The 18210-nt window shown below is 43.2% G+C and overlaps 1 protein-coding gene across 5 annotated transcripts in view; it reads left to right on the top strand.

Moving 5' to 3' along the window:
• The window catches only part of LOC110524898 (ras-related protein Rab-6B), a 178433-nt gene that overhangs the window by 71116 nt on the left and 89107 nt on the right, over window positions 1-18210 (top strand). For all 5 annotated transcript variants that reach the window (XM_090233558.1, XM_036982647.2, XM_036982599.2 and 2 more), the window contains exon 2: window positions 3578-3636. In XM_090233558.1, the coding sequence (XP_090089684.1) occupies window positions 3607-3636 (30 nt within the window). In that variant the 5' untranslated portion in view covers window positions 3578-3606. The remainder of the gene's footprint in view (window positions 1-3577; window positions 3637-18210) is intronic.

The following is an 18210-nucleotide window of genomic DNA, read 5'->3' as shown; positions in this document are numbered from 1 at the left end:
TGAGGAGGAGTGGAGGTAGAGGGAGGAGGAGGAGTGGAGGAGCAAGCAGAGTTACTGAGGAGGAGTGGAGGAGCAGGCAGAGTTTCTGAGGAGGAGTGGAGGAGCAGGCAGAGTTACTGAGGAGGAGTGGAGGAGCAGGCAGAGTTACTGAGGATGGAGTGGAGGTAGAGGGAGGAGGAGGAAGTGGAAGAGTGAGGCGGTTGCAGGACAGGTATGTTCAGCCCTGAGGGGCCGTGGATCCTCCCAGGCTGAGATGGATATGGTAGGCTCCTCCCCAGCTAACAACAAACGTTCCCACAACTTTAGAGAACGTTCCCTTAAGAGTCTTGTTAGGTAACTAGCTTGTGTTTTCATAGGAATGTTCCCTTGATGTGTAATAAATGTTCCCATTAGACCATTCCCTTATTAATGTCTAACAGAACTTACCCAGAAAGTGGTTACCATTCCCTTATTAATGTCTAACAGAACTTACCCAGAAAGTGGTTCCCATTCCCTTATTAATGTCTAACAGAACTTACCCAGAAAGTGGTTACCATTCCCTTATTAATGTCTAACAGAACTTACCCAGAAAGTGGTTACCATGTTCTCAGAACTAAATATATTAATGTTCTAGACATGTTAAATGAACATTAATGTGTCCAGTTCTCTGTTGGTTAGGAGAATATTCCATCAATGACCCCCCCAAACATACTCAGAGTTCTCAGAATATATTCAATATAATGTGTAATGGGAACGTTGTCTGTGAATCAGTTTTCAGGACATTGGCTCCCACCCAAGAATAGTTTAATCACACATCACATCTTGTACCTGTTGCCGAGCAAATCGAGGCCCTGATTGGTGAACCACTGATCCATTCATGGCTCGTCATCTGTTGTCAAGGGATACTCAAACTGTTTTCAACGTACATATTTGACATACATGATTCCATTGCGAATGTTCAGTAATTATTATTCAACATGTCCTCACCTGGGATTTGAACCCGCAACCTGTTGGTTCACGGTACTCCGATCTCCCCTCTACTCCTCCATGTCTGTGTCAGCTATCAGTTCATCTGACTAGTCTCATCATTCAGTTGATTTGATTTACTTCTTTCAGAAATGTAAAAGCTCTTTCTGTATAGTTTTCTAAAGTTGGTGGGGCATGTTAACCTGTTTTAATGATACTCATGAATCACTACGTTCAGTCAAATCGTTTTACAGAGCTTAAATTGACTTCAACGTGTATTCTACCTATTGCTTACATCTGGCAGATTGTTTCATCTACATAAGTGCCTTGTGAGGAGGAGCTTCTTTTGGACAGGGCCTAAATTATACTGGCCCAAAAAGCATTAAGAGATATCCCTTATTGGGACAGTGGTTGGGGCTCTACACCACAGAGAGACAGTAGAAGCACCACTGGGCTCTACACCACAGAGAGACAGTAGGGGCACCACTAAGGCTCTACACCACAGAGAGACAGTAGGGGCATCACTGGGCTCTACACCACAGAGAGATAGTAGAGGCACCACAGGGCTCTACACCACAGAGAGATAGTAGAGGCACCACAGGGCTCTACACCACAGAGAGACAGTAGGGGCACCACTGGGCTCTACACCACAGAGAGACAGTAGAGGCACCACAGGGCTCTACACCACAGAGAGACAGTAGGGGCACCACAGGGCTCTACACCACAGAGAGACAGTAGGGGCACCATTGGGCTCTACACCACAGAGAGACAGTAGGGGCACCACTGGGCTCTACACCACAGAGAGACAGTAGGGGCACCACTGGTCTCCACACCAAAAATAATAAAACCTCCCAGGAAAACTTTCAAGGAACCAGAGTAAAATGTTCTCAGAACCTCCCTGGAACCAGATTAAAATGTTCTCAGAACCTCCCTAGAACCAGAGTTAAATGTTCTCAGAACCTCCCTAGAACCAGAGTTAAACGTTCTCAGAACCTCCCTAGAACCAGAGTAAAACGTTCTCAGAACCTCCCTGGAACCAGAGTTAAACGTTCTCAGAACCTCCCTGGAACCAGATTAAAACGTTCTCAGAACCTCCCTAGAACCAGAGTTAAACGTTTTCAGAACCTCCCTAGAACCAGAGTTAAATGTTCTCAGAACCTCCCTAGAACCAGAGTAAAACGTTCTCAGAACCTCCCTGGAACCAGAGTAAAACGTTCTCAGAACCTCCCTGCAACCGAAAAATAAAAGCTTCCCAGATCAGGCAAAACTTTATCTTCTGTTCTCAGAATGTTTACATTTTTTTCTTCAGTTTACCGATCAGGAAATGTACAGCTTTGTTGTCACAATCAATGTGAAATAAAGAATGTACATTCCCACAACTTCCAAGGAACCAAATGTGCTAGCTAGGTTTCTACCAGGCCCTATGAGCCCTATTCATTCAAATCCATTTCACTGTAAAATCTGACAGTCTTGTGTCTTTGGGGAAATTAGCATTTAAATGACTTGTGGACGAGAGCTTTCCTTGTCATGCCAGCCTCGTCAACTAGAGCAGAACCAGGCTTTTCCCTCTCTGATTACATATGAGCCACCTCCAAAGCCCCCCGACTGTATGTGTGTGCGTTAACCAGCAGGTGGTTTACCTGTGTCTGTGTCTGTGTGTGTTTGCACAGGCAGCGCACTGTTGAGGATGTGTCATTTCCTCAAGTACTTTCAACGACCCTGGACCATAGCTGAGCCTAGCGGGTAGCCTAGCGAGTGGCCTAGCGAGTAACCTAGCACATGGCCTAACAAGTGGCCTAGCAGGTAACCTAGTGGGTAGCCTAGCGAGTAGCCTAGCGAGTAACCTAGCGGGTAGCCTGGAGAGTAGCCTAGCGAGTAGCCTAGCGAGTAACCTAGCGGGTAGCCTAGCGAGTAACCTAGCGGGTAGCCTAGCGAGTAGCCTAGCGAGTAACCTAGCGGATGGCCTTGCGGGTAGCCTAGCGGTTAAGAGTGTTCGAATCCTTTCAAATCTGTCGATGTGCCCTCTACCTAATTGCACCTGTAAGTTGCTAAGAGTGTCTGCTAACATGAAAAGCCTGAGAAGAGAACGAGACTTTGGTTGCAAAGTGCACCATTTCAGAGGGTTATATTGAGGCACATTCTAGCCCTGCACCAGGTCTGATAACCTTTCTCATTTCCTATCTGGCCTGTGAAAAGAACATCTAAAGGAAATATTACAGATATCATCCTATATTGCCAACATATGAAAAAGCTTTATTGTGGAAAATGCTAAGAATTTTTTTGTTGTTGTATGAAATTAATAAGTCCTCAGGCTAAAGATCTCTCTTCATCGGGGTGTTTGTTATTCGTATAGTTTCTTCTGTTAGACAGTGCACCTCCCCTAAAGTGTAGTCATTATGTATTCACTGTTTCAGCACAAACAGCTGGAATGTCACTCTCTCTGTTCAAAAACCCATTTAACCCCACATCTCTCTCTCTCTCTCTCTCTCTCTCTCTCTCTATCCCTCTCTCTCTCTCTATCCCTCTTTCTTTCTCTCTATCCCTCTCTCTTTCTCTCTATCTCTCTCTCTCTCTCTCTCTCTATCCCTCTCTCTCTTTCTCTCTATCCCTCTATCTTTGTTTTTTCTTGTAGTTGGGAAGACATCTCTGATCACGAGGTTCATGTATGACAGCTTTGACAACACATATCAGGTAGGTATCGGAGGCACCACACTACCACACTGTCGTCAGGCAGTCACTGACACGCTACACTTTTGTATCGGTCACTCACTCCACCAATCACAGCAGTGAATAGACAACTGACCCACCCCCCTACCACACCCCCAGATTCAAACACAGCTTTGCAGTACATTGATCCACTAAGCAGCTGATTCTATGGTTGCGCTGTAAGAATGAGCTGATTGTTTTCTCAGTTTGGTGTCAAGGGAGCAGCTTCTAGGTTATCAGAGGTAAACAACATGAGATAGTATATTGTAAGGTAGTGGATTGTGAGATAATATATTGTGGGGTAGTATATTGTGAGATAGTATATTGTGAGGTTGTGAGGTAATATACTGTGAAGTAGTATATCGTGAGGTAGTATATCGTGAGGTAGTATATCGTGAGGTAGTATATCGTGAGGTAGTATATTGTGAGGTAGTATATTGTGAGGTTGTGAGGTAGTATACTGTGAGGTAGTATATTGTGAGGTAGTTTATCGTGAGGTAGTTTATCGTGAGGTAGTATATTGTGAGGTAGTATATTGTGAGGTAGTATATTGTGAGGTTGTGAGGTAATATACTGTGAGGTAGTATATTGTGAGGTAATATATCGTGAGGTGGATGTTAGTTTTTGTCCCTACTGTGTACATTACCCACTCAGCATTTTAATTTGACCATGGGGGGGGGGGTTGTTCGCTGGTTCAAATCCCTGAGTCGAATAGGGTGAAATATCTGTCAATGTTCCCTTGAGTAAAGCACTTAACTCAAATTGCTCCTGTATGTTACTCTGGACGAGAGTGTTTGCAAAAAAATTTTTTTTTTTAATTGTGAAATTTAAAGAGATCTTAAAGTCAACCAGCCCGTCTCCATTCCTAGATGTTCAGTACTACTACAGTGCTAACGCTGTAATGAGATTTAGATGGTGTATTATGAGTATATGCTTTATGGTAGCTCTCACAATGGACACTGTATCCCCTTCTATCCCGGGATTCAATGGCGCCGGAAGGGATGGCTGCCATTTTACAGGCTCATAACAAACCGTGCCGATTTTGTTTATTTTTTCGCATTGTTTGTAACTTATTTTGTACCTAATGTATCTTATGACCGAAAAGAGCTTCTGGATATCACAACAGTGATTACTCACCTCGAACTGGACAAATCATTTTTCTTTTATGAGTCTGACGTGAAGGAGACCAGGCCCAAATCCCCATCATTCACGTGAAGAAAAGAAAAGACAGAAATACAGGGGGCGGAGATCGGAGTGCCTTGTGAGAATCTGTCGGCCAGTGGGTAACCTGCCTCTACCATCCGTTCTATTGGCCAACGTGCGACCACTGGAAAATAAACTGGATGATCTCCGCTCGAGACTATCCTACCAACGGGACATAAACAACTGTAATATCTTATGTTTCACCGAGTCGTGGCTGAATGACGACACGTATAATATAAAGATTTTCAGCTACGTCTGGTAAGAAGAGGGACAGGGTGTGTGTCTTTTTTGTCAATAAAAACTGGTGCGCAATGCCTAATATTAAAGAAGTCTCGAGGTTAGGGTTAGCCTCGCCTGAGGTAGAGATCCTCAAGCTGTAGACCACACTATCTACCAAGAGAGTTTTCATCTATATTTTTCATAGCTGTCTATTTACCACCACAAACCGATGCTGTTACTAAGACCGCACTCAACCACCTCTATAAGGGCCATAAGCAAACAAGACAATACTCACCCAGAGGCGGTGCTCCTAGTGGCCGGGGACTTTAATGCAGGGAAACTTAAATCTGTTTTACCTCATTTCTACCAGCATGTTAAATGTGCAACCAGAGGAAAAACAACTCTAGACCACACACAGAGATGCATTAAAAGCTATCCTTCACCCTTCCATTTGGCAAATCTGACCATAATTCTATCCTTCTGATTCCCGCTGACAAACAAAAACAAAAAGCAGGAAGTACCAGTGACTCGCTCAATACGGTAGAGGTCAGATGACGCGGATGCTAAGTTACAGGACTGTTCTGCATCGACGTACGGTCACCATTCATATTCCAACCAGAATCCATGGATTACAGGCAACATCCGCACCGAGCTAAAGGCTAGAGCTGGCGCTTTTCAAGGTGCAGGACACTAATCCAGACGCGCATAAGAAATCCCGCTAAGCCCTCAGAGGAACCATCAAACAGGCAAAGCGTCAATGCATGACTAAGATTGAATCCTACTACACCGGCTCTGATGCTCGTTGGATGTGGCAGGGCTTGAAAACTATTACGGACTACAAAGGGAAACCCAGCCGCGAGCTACCCAGTGACGAGAGGCTACCAGACATGGTAAATGCCAATTTATGCTCTCTTCAGGCCAAGCAACACTGAGCATACATGAGAGCACCAGCTGGTCCGTACGACTGTGTGATCACGCTCTCCGTAGCTAATGTGAGCAAGACCTTTAAACAGGTCAACATTCACAAGGCCGCGGGGCCAGACGGATTACCAGGACGTGTACTCAGAGCATGTTCGGACCAACTGTCAAGTGTCTTCATTGACATTTTCAACCAAGTCTGTAATGCCTACATGTTTTCAAGCAGACCACCATAGTTTCTGTGCCCAAGGAAGCGAAGGTCAGCTGCCTAAATGACTACCGACCCGTAGCACTCACGTCGGTAGCCATGAATTGCTTTGAAAGGCTGGTCATGGCTGACATCAACACCATCATCCTGGAAACCCTAGATCCGCTCCAATTCGCATACCGCCCCAACAGATCCACAGATGAAGCAATCTCACTCACACACTCCACACTGCCCTTTTCCAGCTGGACAAAAGGAACACCTACGTGAGAATTCTGTTTATTGACTACAGCTCAGCGTTCAACACCATAGTTCCCACAAAGCTCATCACTAAGCTAAGAAGCCTGGGACTAAACACCTCCCTCTGAAACTGGAACCTGGTCTTCCTGACGGGCTGCCCCCAGGTGGTAAGGGTAGGCAACAACACATCTGCCACGCTGATCCTCAACACGGGGGGGCCCCTCGGGGTGCGTGATTAGTCCCCTCCTGTACTCCCTGTTCACCCACGACTGTGTGGCCACGCACGACTTCAACACCATCATTAAGTTTGCTGACGACACAACAATGGTCACTGACACCGCTGAGACAGGACAACAACCTCTCCCTCAACGTGAGCAAGACAAAGGAGCTGATCGTGGACTACAGGAAAAGGCGGGCCGAACAGGACCCTGTTAACATCGACGGGGCTGTAGTGAGGCGGTCGAGAGTTTCAAGTTCCTTGGTGTCCACATCACCAACAAACTATTATGGTCCAAACACACCAAGACATTCGTTAAGAGGGTGCAACAACACATTTCCCCCCTCAGGAGACTGTAAAGATTTGTCATGGGTCCCCAGATCCTCAAAAAGTTCTACAGCTGCACCATCGAGAGCATCCCTTGCATCACCGCCTGGTATGGCAACTGCTCGGCATCTGACCGTAAGGCGCTACAGAGGGTAATGCATTCAGCCCAGTACATCACTTGGGCCAAGCTTCCTGCCATCCAGGACCTCTATACCAGGCGGTGTCAGAGGAAGCACCAAAAAATTGTCAAAGACTCCAGTCACCCAAGTCATAGACTGTTCTCTCTGCTTCTGCACGGCAAACGGAACCAGAGTGCCAAGTCCAGGGTCGAAAAGGCTCTTCAACAGCTTCTTCCCCCAAGCCATAAGACTGCTGAACAATTAATCAAATGGCCACCAAGACTTTTTACACTGAACTCTAAATTCTCACAAAAATAATGAGAATAAAAGAAAGAGAGAGAGAGTTTCCTCCACCATCTTCTCCTCTCATCAGTCCCCTCTCCATCATCGCGCTGGATGTGCGTTCCAGACAGACTCAGGCAGATTCAGACAGGCAGCTGCGTATTTGTAAATGTCTCCACATGCTTTATGACATCTAATACCTGTCCACTGCCTGCTACACTTTAATAACAGCCTGTCTGTGAGGAAAATGAGATGGTAATTTCTGTTTGATACGAAGCCGTTCGTTTCTCCCCACTTAACCCTGGGGTCCAGGAATCAGCCGGCTTCGTCATGCCCTCCCTCCCTCGACACAGCATCACATCAGTCAAAGACAGAGAGAGAGAGAGTGTGTGTGTGTGTGTGTGTGTGTGTGTGTGTGTGTGTGTGTGTGTGTGTGTGACCACCCAGCCTTTGTATATCTTCTCTAGTCAAAGCCTCACAACCAGAGCCAGCCCTTTGTTCCAATTCAGATTGTGGATTACTGGCTGGGTTATTACGGGTGATGTAGCTTTGTAGACAGGGATATTACGGGTGATGTAGCTTTGTAGACAGGGATATTACGGGTGATGTAGCTTTGTAGACAGGGTTATTACAGGTGACGTAGCTTTGTAGAGAGGGTTATTATGGGTGATGTAGCTTTGTAGACAGGGTTATTACAGGTGATGTAGCTTTGTAGACAGGGTTATTATGGGTGATGTAGCTTTGTAGACAGGGTTATTATGGGTGATGTAGCTTTGTAGATAGGGTTATTATGGGTGATGTAGCTTTGCAGACAGGGTTATTATAGGTGCTTTAGTTTGTAGATCGGGTTATTCTGGGTGATGTAGCTTTGTAGATAGGGTTATTATAGGTGATGTAGCTTTGTAGAAAAATAACACAATTGAATGTTTTAAATCTACAACAATGCTTAAACCACATCAGCAGACCACTTTTGATGTCTGCGAAAAATCAAACAAAAACTAACACGGTTGTGTTTGACTACTGTAGCGATCGTAAGTTCGGCTCTTTTTACTGACTCGGATCTTATCGACCGGTTCAGTCAAAGGAACGAATCGTTCGACTAATTTCGTTCATTTGAGTCAGCAATGCCCAGAGCACGCAGGACCCCAGCCGGGGAGCGAAGAACTGAAAACTGAATGTAGTTATCTATGGTGTTTAAATCCCTGTACCCAGCTCCTCAGTAATATATAGTGTTTAAATCCCTGTACCCAGCTCCTCACTAATATATAGTGTTTAAATCCCTTTACCCAGCTCCTCACTAATATATAGTGTTTAAATCCCTGTACCCAGCTCCTCACTAATATATAGTGTTTAAATCCCTGTACCCAGCTCCTCACTAATATATAGTGTTTAAATCCCTTTACCCAGCTCCTCACTAATATATAGTGTTTAAATCCCTTTACCCAGCTCCTCACTAATATATAGTGTTTAAATCCCTGTACCCAGCTCCTCACTAATATATAGTGTTTAAATCCCTGTACCCAGCTCCTCACTAATATATAGTGTTTAAATCCCTGTACCCAGCTCCTCACTAATATATAGTGTTTTTAAATCCCTGTACCCAGCTCCTCACTAATATATAGTGTTTAAATCCCTGTACCCAGCTCCTCACTAATATATAGTGTTTAAATCCCTGTACCCAGCTCCTCACTAATATATAGTGTTTTTAAATCCCTGTACCCAGCTCCTCACTAATATATAGTGTTTTTAAATCCCTGTACCCAGCTCCTCACTAATATATAGTGTTTAAATCCCTGTACCCAGCTCCTCACTAATATATAGTGTTTAAATCCCTGTACCCAGCTCCTCACTAATATATAGTGTTTAAATCCCTTTACCCAGCTCCTCACTAATATATAGTGTTTAAATCCCTGTATTCATCTCCCATAGTGTTTCTTGCTGATTCTAGTAGAGTAGGGACTTTTGGCATGAATTGACATAAATCGTCTATTAGCATAAATCGACATAAATCAACTTTTGGCATAAATCGACTTTTGACATCAATAGACTATTGGCATAAATTGACTATTAGCATAAATCGACAATTGGCATGAATCGACTATTGGCATGAATCGACTATTGGCATAAATCGACATAAATCAACTTTTGGCATAAATCGACTTTTGACATCAATAGACTATTGGCATAAATTGACTATTAGCATAAATCGACTATTGGCATGAATCGACTATTGGCATGAATCGACTATTGGCATAAATCGACTATTGGCATAAATCGACTATTGGCATAAATCGACTATTGGCATAAATCGACTATTGGCATGCTCTTTTAAAAGGGAAAGCAGGAGAAGGAGGCTGAAGTGCGTTTTAGGACAAATGGACCAGGGTGAAGTATTGGTGGTAATGGGGTAATGGTGTTGGGGACAGATGGACCTGTCGGGATTCCACTGGCACCTATAGCTCTGTCATTATATGAATACTAACCTCCTGTCAAATGTATGACCATATTAGAGACACATATTTCCCTCAGATTACACAGATCCACAAATAATTAGACATCAAACCCGATTTTGATAAACTCCCATATCTACTGGGTGAAATACCACAGCGTGCCATCACAGCAGCAAGATTTGTGGCCTGTTGCCATGAGAAAGTGGAGCACAAACAACATTGTAAATACAACCCACATTTATTTGTTTTCCCATACTATTCATACTACAACTATTTGCACATTGCTAAAACAATTTTGATAGCTGATAATATAACTCTTGAAATTTATTTTTGAGTGCAATATTTACTGTTACATTCTAATAGTTTTGATGTTGATGTTTGTCTTCTCACTTGTTTTGTTTATTTCACTTGCATTGGCAATGTAAACATGTTTCCCATGCTAATAAAGCCCATTTGAAGAGAGAGAGAGAGCGAAAGAGAGAGAGAGAGCAAGCTGGTCCTGGGGCTCTGTTCACAAACACAAACAGATCCCACAGAGCTCTAGGACAGCAGCACAATTAGACCCAAACAAATCACGAGAAAACAAAAAGATAATTACTTGATACATGGAAAGAATGAACCAAAAACAGAGTAAACTAGAATGCTATTTGTCCCTAAACAGAGAGTACACAGTGGCAGAATACCTGACCACTGTGACTGACCCAAAATTAAGGAAAGCTTTGACTATGTACAGACTCAGTGAGCATAGCCTTGCTATTGAGAAAGGCCGCCGTAGGCAGACATGGCTCTCAAGAGAAGACAGGCTATGTGCTCACTGCCCACAAAATGAGGTGGAAACTGAGCTGCACTTCCTAACCTCCTGCCCAATGTATGACCATATTAGAGAGACATATTTCCCTCAGATTACACAGATCCACAAAGAATTCGAAAACAAATCCAATTTTGATAAACTCCCATATATACTGGGTGAAATTCCACAGTGTGCATCACAGCAGAAGGATTTGTGACCTGTTGCCACGAGAAAAGGGCAACCAGTGAAGAACACACACCATTGTAAATACAACCCATATTTATGCTTATTTATTTTCCCCTTTGTACTTTAACCGTTTGTACATCTTTACAACACTGAATATAGATTGTCTGGAATACAGACAGTAGGAGAGTGACTGGTATACAGACAGTAGGAGAGTGACTGGTATACAGAGACAGTAGGAGAGTGACTGGTATACCTACTGTAGGAGAGTGACTGGTATACAGACAGTAGGAGAGTGACTGGTATACAGACAGTAGGAGAGTGACTGGTATACAGAGGCAGTAGGAGAATGACTGGTATACCTACTGTAGGAGAGTGACTGGTATACAGACAGTAGGAGAGTGACTGGTATACAGAGGCAGTAGGAGAGTGACTGGTATACAGACAGTAGGAGAGTGACTGGTATACAGACAGTAGGAGAGTGAATGGTATACAGAGACAGTAGGAGAGTGACTGGTATACAGACAGTAGGAGAGTGACTGGTATACCTACTGTAGGAGAGTGACTGGTATACAGACAGTAGGAGAGTGACTGGTATACAGACAGTAGGAGAGTGAATGGTATACCTACTGTAGGATAGTGACTGGTATACAGACAGTAGGAGAGTGAATGGTATACAGAGACAGTAGGAGAGTGAATGGTATACAGAGACAGTAGGAGAGTGACTGGTATACAGACAGTAGGAGAGTGACTGGTATACCTACTGTAGGAGTGTGACTGGTATACAGAGAGTAGGAGAGTGACTGGTATACAGACAGTAGGAGAGTGACTGGTATACAGACAGTAGGAGAGTGACTGGTATACAGACAGTAGAAGAGTGACTGGTATACAGACAGTAGGAGAATGACTGGTAAACAGACATTAGGAGAGTGACTGGTATACAGAGACAGTAGGAGAGTGACTGGTATACCTACTGTAGGAGAGTGACTGGTATACCTACTGTAGGAGAGCTCGCCATGGGGAGAGCTGATGGAGAACTACTTTATTCAGATGATCTGCCTCTTGTTGCCGTCCCCATAGGAACACGACGGTCATGATGACTCAGAGCTTCTATTACTCACATTCTAAACAAAGGGTGACTTTGTAGATTAGGCAGCATATTAACACATACCGTAGCTAAGGCAGTTGATTATTCTAACAGATACCGTAGCTAAGGCAGTTGATTATTCTAACAGATACTGTAGCTAAGGCAGTTGATTATTCTAACAGATACCGTAGCTAAGGCAGTTGATTATTCTAACAGATACTGTAGCTAAGGCAGTTGATTATTCTAACAGATACCGTAGCTAAGGCAGTTGATTATTCTAACAGATACCGTAGCTAAGGCGGTTGATTATTCTAACAGATACCGTAGCTAAGGCGGTTGATTATTCTAACAGATACCGTAGCTAAGGCAGTTGATTATTCTAACAGATACTGTAGCTAAGGCAGTTGATTATTCTAACACATACCGTAGCTAAGGCAGTTGATTATTCTAACAGATACCGTAGCTAAGGCAGTTGATTATTCTAACAGATACCGTAGCTAAGGCAGTTGATTATTCTAACAGATACTGTAGCTAAGGCAGTTGATTATTCTAACATATACTGTAGCTAAGGCAGTTGATTATTCTAACAGATACTGTAGCTAAGGCAGTTGATTATTCTAACACATACCGTAGCTAAGGCAGTTGATTATTCTAACAGATACCGTAGCTAAGGCAGTTGATTATTCTAACAGATACTGTAGCTAAGGCAGTTGATTATTCTAACAGATACTGTAGCTAAGGCAGTTGATTATTCTAACAGATACCGTAGCTAAGGCACTTGATTATTCTAACAGATACTGTAGCTAAGGCAGTTGATTATTCTAACATATACTGTAGCTAAGGCAGTTGATTATTCTAACAGATACTGTAGCTAAGGCAGTTGATTATTCTAACAGATACTGTAGCTAAGGCAGTTGATTATTCTAACAGATACATACTGTAGCTAAGGCAGTTGATTACACAGACAGATACTGTAGCTAAGGCAGTTGATTATTCTAACAGATACTGTAGCTAAGGCAGTTGATTATTCTAACAGATACCGTAGCTAAGGCAGTTGATTATTCTAACAGATACCGTAGCTAAGGCAGTTGATTATTCTAACAGATACTGTAGCTAAGGCAGTTGATTATTCTAACAGATACCGTAGCTAAGGCAGTTGATTATTCTAACAGATACCGTAGCTAAGGCAGTTGATTATTCTAACAGATACTGTAGCTAAGGCAGTTGATTATTCTAACAGATACTGTAGCTAAGGCAGTTGATTATTCTAACAGATACTGTAGCTAAGGCAGTTGATTATTCTAATAGATACTGTAGCTAAGGCAGTTGATTATTCTAACAGATACTGTAGCTAAGGCAGTTGATTATTCTAACAGATACTGTAGCTAAGGCAGTTGATTATTCTAATAGATACTGTAGCTAAGGCAGTTGATTATTCTAACAGATACTGTAGCTAAGGCAGTTGATTATTCTAATAGATACTGTAGCTAAGGCAGTTGATTATTCTAATAGATTAAGTAGCTAAGGCAGTTGATTATTCTAACAGATACATACTGTAGCTAAGGCAGTTGATTATTCTAACAGATACTGTAGCTAAGGCAGTTGATTATTCTAACAGATACATACTGTAGCTAAGGCAGTTGATTACACAGACAGATACTGTAGCTAAGGCAGTTGATTATTCTAACAGATACCGTAGCTAAGGCAGTTGATTATTCTTACAGATACTGTAGCTAAGGCAGTTGATGTGCTGAGAGTTTGATTGGTGTAGTAGACAGGTAGGTCTTAGCTGCTTTGATTCTGTCTGCTTAGATAGATTACTCTAGAGGTAGCTTTTAGCTAAGGCGCTGATTGATGCAATAACTACAAGGTCATCCTGGATACTAGAGCCATTAGAAGTAGATTGAAACCTATTAGATAACAAGCTGGTCTACTGTATCTATCTCCCTGCTTGTCTGTGAGTTATCAGGGAAGGGATCTCCCAATAGGTCCATTGATCCTGTCTGCTGCTGGAGGCAGACAGCGTGAACACAACAACTGTTTCCTGTCCGGCAGACAACTAGTTCTCTGGATTTACTTGGTATTCAATTACAGTAAAATGTCTTGTGTTCTTACGTCTGTCACCCCTTAATATATCACTATTTAAAGACGTCCTCCAGCGATTGTTTTATTTTTTTTATAATTTTTTTTAGCTTTTACTGTTGATAAAGGGATATAGTATCCCAAGTATAAATAAGGTAAAGTACACATACTAAAGGCTATATTTTCAGCTGGCACTTAGGAGGTGTAGTAGACAGGTAGCTCTTAGCTTTCATTATATAAAAAACAGCACACTGGGCGGGGGGCGGGGGGGGGGGGGGGGGGGGGGGGAGTTGTGACCTTAATAACAAGTGATGATTTCCTGCACCACAAAAAAAATAAGTCTTAAAAGGTACACAGTTGATAATGGCATGGGTTTATAGAGAGGTAGAGCAGCCATGGGTTTATAGAGAGGTAGAGCAGCCATGGGTTTATAGAGAGGTAGAGCAGCCATGGGTTTATAGAGAGGTAGAGCAGCCATGTGTTTATGGAGAGGTAGAGCAGCCATGGGTTTATAGAGAGGTATAGCAGCCTATCCAGACATGGGTTTATAGAGAGGTAGAGCAGCCATGGGTTTATAGAGAGGTAGAGCAGCCTATCCAGACATGGGTTTATAGAGAGGTAGAGCAGCCTATCCAGACATGGGTTTATAGAGAGGTAGAGCAGCCATGGGTTTATAGAGAGGTAGAGCAGCCTATCCAGACATGGGTTTATAGAGACGTAGAGCAGCCTATCCAGACATGGGTTTATAGAGGGGTAGAGCAGCCATGGGTTTATAGAGAGGTAGAGCAGCCTATCCAGACATGGGTTTATAGAGAGGTAGAGCAGCCTATCCAGACATGGGTTTATAGAGAGGTAGAGCAGCCTATCCAGACATTGGTTTATAGAGAGGTAGAGCAGCCTATCCAGACATGGGTTTATAGAGAGGTAGAGCAGCCTATCCAGACATGGGTTTATAGAGAGGTAGAGCAGCCTATCCAGACATGGGTTTATAGAGAGGTAGAGCAGCCTATCCAGACATGGGTTTATAGAGAGGTAGAGCAGCCATGGGTTTATAGAGAGAGGTAGAGCAGCCATGGGTTTATAGAGAGGTAGAGCAGCCTATCCAGACATGGGTTTATAGAGAGAGACGTAGAGCAGCCTATCCAGACATGGGTTTATAGAGAGGTAGAGCAGCCTATCCAGACATGGGTTTATAGAGAGGTAGAGCAGCCATGGGTTTATAGAGAGGGAGAGCAGCCTATCCAGACATGGGTTTATAGAGAGGTAGAGCAGCCATGGGTTTATAGAGAGAGGTAGAGCAGCCATGGGTTCATAGAGAGGTAGAGCAGCCTATCCAGACATGGGTTTAAAGAGAGAGATGTAGAGCAGCCTATCCAGACATGGGTTTATAGAGAGGTAGAGCAGCCTATCCAGACATGGGTTTATAGAGAGGTAGAGCAGCCTATCCAGACATGTGTTTATAGAGAGGTAGAGCAGCCTATCCAGACATGGGTTTATAGAGAGACGTAGAGCAGCCTATCCAGACATGGGTTTATAGAGAGGTAGAGCAGCCTATCCAGACATGGGTTTATAGAGAGGTAGAGCAGCCATGGGTTTATAGAGAGAGGTAGAGCAGCCATGGGTTCATAGAGAGGTAGAGCAGCCTATCCAGACATTGGTTTATAGAGAGAGATGTAGAGCAGCCTATCCAGACATGGGTTTATAGAGAGGTAGAGCAGCCTATCCAGACATGGGTTTATAGAGAGGTAGAGCAGCCTATCCTATCCAGACATGGGTTTATAGCGGTAGAGCAGCCTATCCAGACATGGGTTTATAGAGAGAGAGGTAGAGCAGCCTATCCAGACATGACAAACTGTGTCCCATGGAAGGAGAGATGTTCCTTTTGTGCCGGTGAATCTCGTATTTAGAAACATTAAAACACGATTGGTTTCCCCCTATTTAGTTTAATGAGATTAAAAACCAAGCATTGCCTTCCCCTTAATTAAGGCTAGTTTGGCAGAGGCGTTTCTTTTTTATCCTAGCCATTAGCCAAGCAGCCTGTTGACAAAGGGCTTTTTTAAATGGTCTACTGAGAGTACTTTGAAATATTTGGGAGTCCCCCCCCCCCCAATGCTTTTTCATTAGTCACAATTCACATATCTGCCCACTTCATTTCACTTGTTCAGTAGCCTGATTGGTGTCGAACTTCTTCTCCAGCCCAAGCCTTACACAGCTGACGAATCACATTGCATTCTAAACTGAAGACCATGATTGGGTGATTATTGGAGTCGGGTGTGTTAGCTGGAGCTGGGGGCAAAACTGTGACAACAATCAGGCCCCATGAGGACTGGAGTTGTCCACCCCTGCTTTAGAGTTTGGGAGTTATTATGTGATATGTGAATTGTCCACCCCTGCTTTAGAGTTTGGGAGTTATTATGTGATATGTGAATTGTCCACCCCTGCTTTAGAGTTTGGGAGTTATTATGTGAATTGTCCACCCCTGCTTTAGAGTTTGGGAGTTATTATGTGAATTGTCCACCCCTGCTTTAGAGTTTGGGAGTTATTATGTGATATGTGAATTGTCCACCCCTGCTTTAGAGTTTGGGAGTTATTATGTGATATGTGAATTGTCCACCCCTGCTTTAGAGTTTGGGAGTTATTATGTGATATGTGAATTGTCCACCCCTGCTTTAGAGTTTGGGAGTTATTATGTGATATGTGAATTGTCCACCCCTGCTTTAGAGTTTGGGAGTTATTATGTGAATTGTCCACCCCTGCTTTAGAGTTTGGGAGTTATTATGTGATATGTGAATTGTCCACCCCTGCTTTAGAGTTTGGGAGTTATTATGTGAATTGTCCACCCCTGCTTTAGAGTTTGGGAGTTATTATGTGAATTGTCCACCCCTGCTTTAGAGTTTGGGAGTTATTATGTGATATGTGAATTGTCCACCCCTGCTTTAGAGTTTGGGAGTTATTATGTGATATGTGAATTGTCCACCCCTGCTTTAGAGTTTGGGAGTTATTATGTGAATTGTCCACCCCTGCTTTAGAGTTTGGGAGTTATTATGTGAATTGTCCACCCCTGCTTTAGAGTTTGGGAGTTATTATGTGAATTGCCCACCCCTGCTTTAGAGTTTGGGAGTTATTATGTGAATTGTCCACCCCTGCTTTAGAGTTTGGGAGTTATTATGTGAATTGCCCACCCCTGCTTTAGAGTTTGGGAGTTATTATGTGAATTGTCCACCCCTGCTTTAGAGTTTGGGAGTTATTATGTGAATTGCCCACCCCTGCTTTAGAGTTTGGGAGTTATTATGTGAATTGCCCACCCCTGCTTTAGAGTTTGGGAGTTATTATGTGAATTGTCCACCCCTGCTTTAGAGTTTGGGAGTTATTATGTGAATTGTCCACCCCTGCTTTAGAGTTTGGGAGTTATTATGTGAATTGTCCACCCCTGCTTTAGAGTTTGGGAGTTATTATGTGAATTGTCCACCCCTGCTTTAGAGTTTGGGAGTTATTATGTGAATTGTCCACCCCTGCTTTAGAGTTTGGGAGTTATTATGTGAATTGTCCACCCCTGCTTTAGAGTTTGGGAGTTATTATGTGAATTGCCCACCCCTGCTTTAGAGTTTGGGAGTTATTATGTGAATTGTCCACCCCTGCTTTAGAGTTTGGGAGTTATTATGTGATATGTGAATTGTCCACCCCTGCTTTAGAGTTTGGGAGTTATTATGTGATATGTGAATTGTCCACCCCTGCTTTAGAGTTTGGGAGTTATTATGTGAATTGTCCACCCCTGCTTTAGAGTTTGGGAGTTATTATGTGAATTGCCCACCCCTGCTTTAGAGTTTGGGAGTTATTATGTGATATGTGAATTGTCCACCCCTGCTTTAGAGTTTGGGAGTTATTATGTGAATTGTCCACCCCTGCTTTAGAGTTTGGGAGTTATTATGTGAATTGTCCACCCCTGCTTTAGAGTTTGGGAGTTATTATGTGAATTGCCCACCCCTGCTTTAGAGTTTGGGAGTTATTATGTGATATGTGAATTGTCCACCCCTGCTTTAGAGTTTGGGAGTTATTATGTGAATTGTCCACCCCTGCTTTAGAGTAAACATTAAATTAAAAACATACACATGTAAAATACCTCCTCACCCAGCTGTGATTGGTTGAGTGGGGGCCATGCATGCAAGAGCAGGAAGCTGTGCCCTGCGTTCTTTAACAATGATGTGTGAATGTTTTAATAATGAAATAGGTTATGAAT

The sequence above is a fragment of the Oncorhynchus mykiss genome, chromosome 1 (genome assembly GCF_057628025.1).
Source record: "Oncorhynchus mykiss isolate SJ-2025 chromosome 1, ASM5762802v1, whole genome shotgun sequence".
Taxonomy (NCBI): Eukaryota; Metazoa; Chordata; class Actinopteri; order Salmoniformes; family Salmonidae; genus Oncorhynchus; species Oncorhynchus mykiss.
The sequence above is the reverse complement of the archived record's forward strand: the minus strand, read 5'-3'. Positions and strand labels throughout refer to the sequence as shown.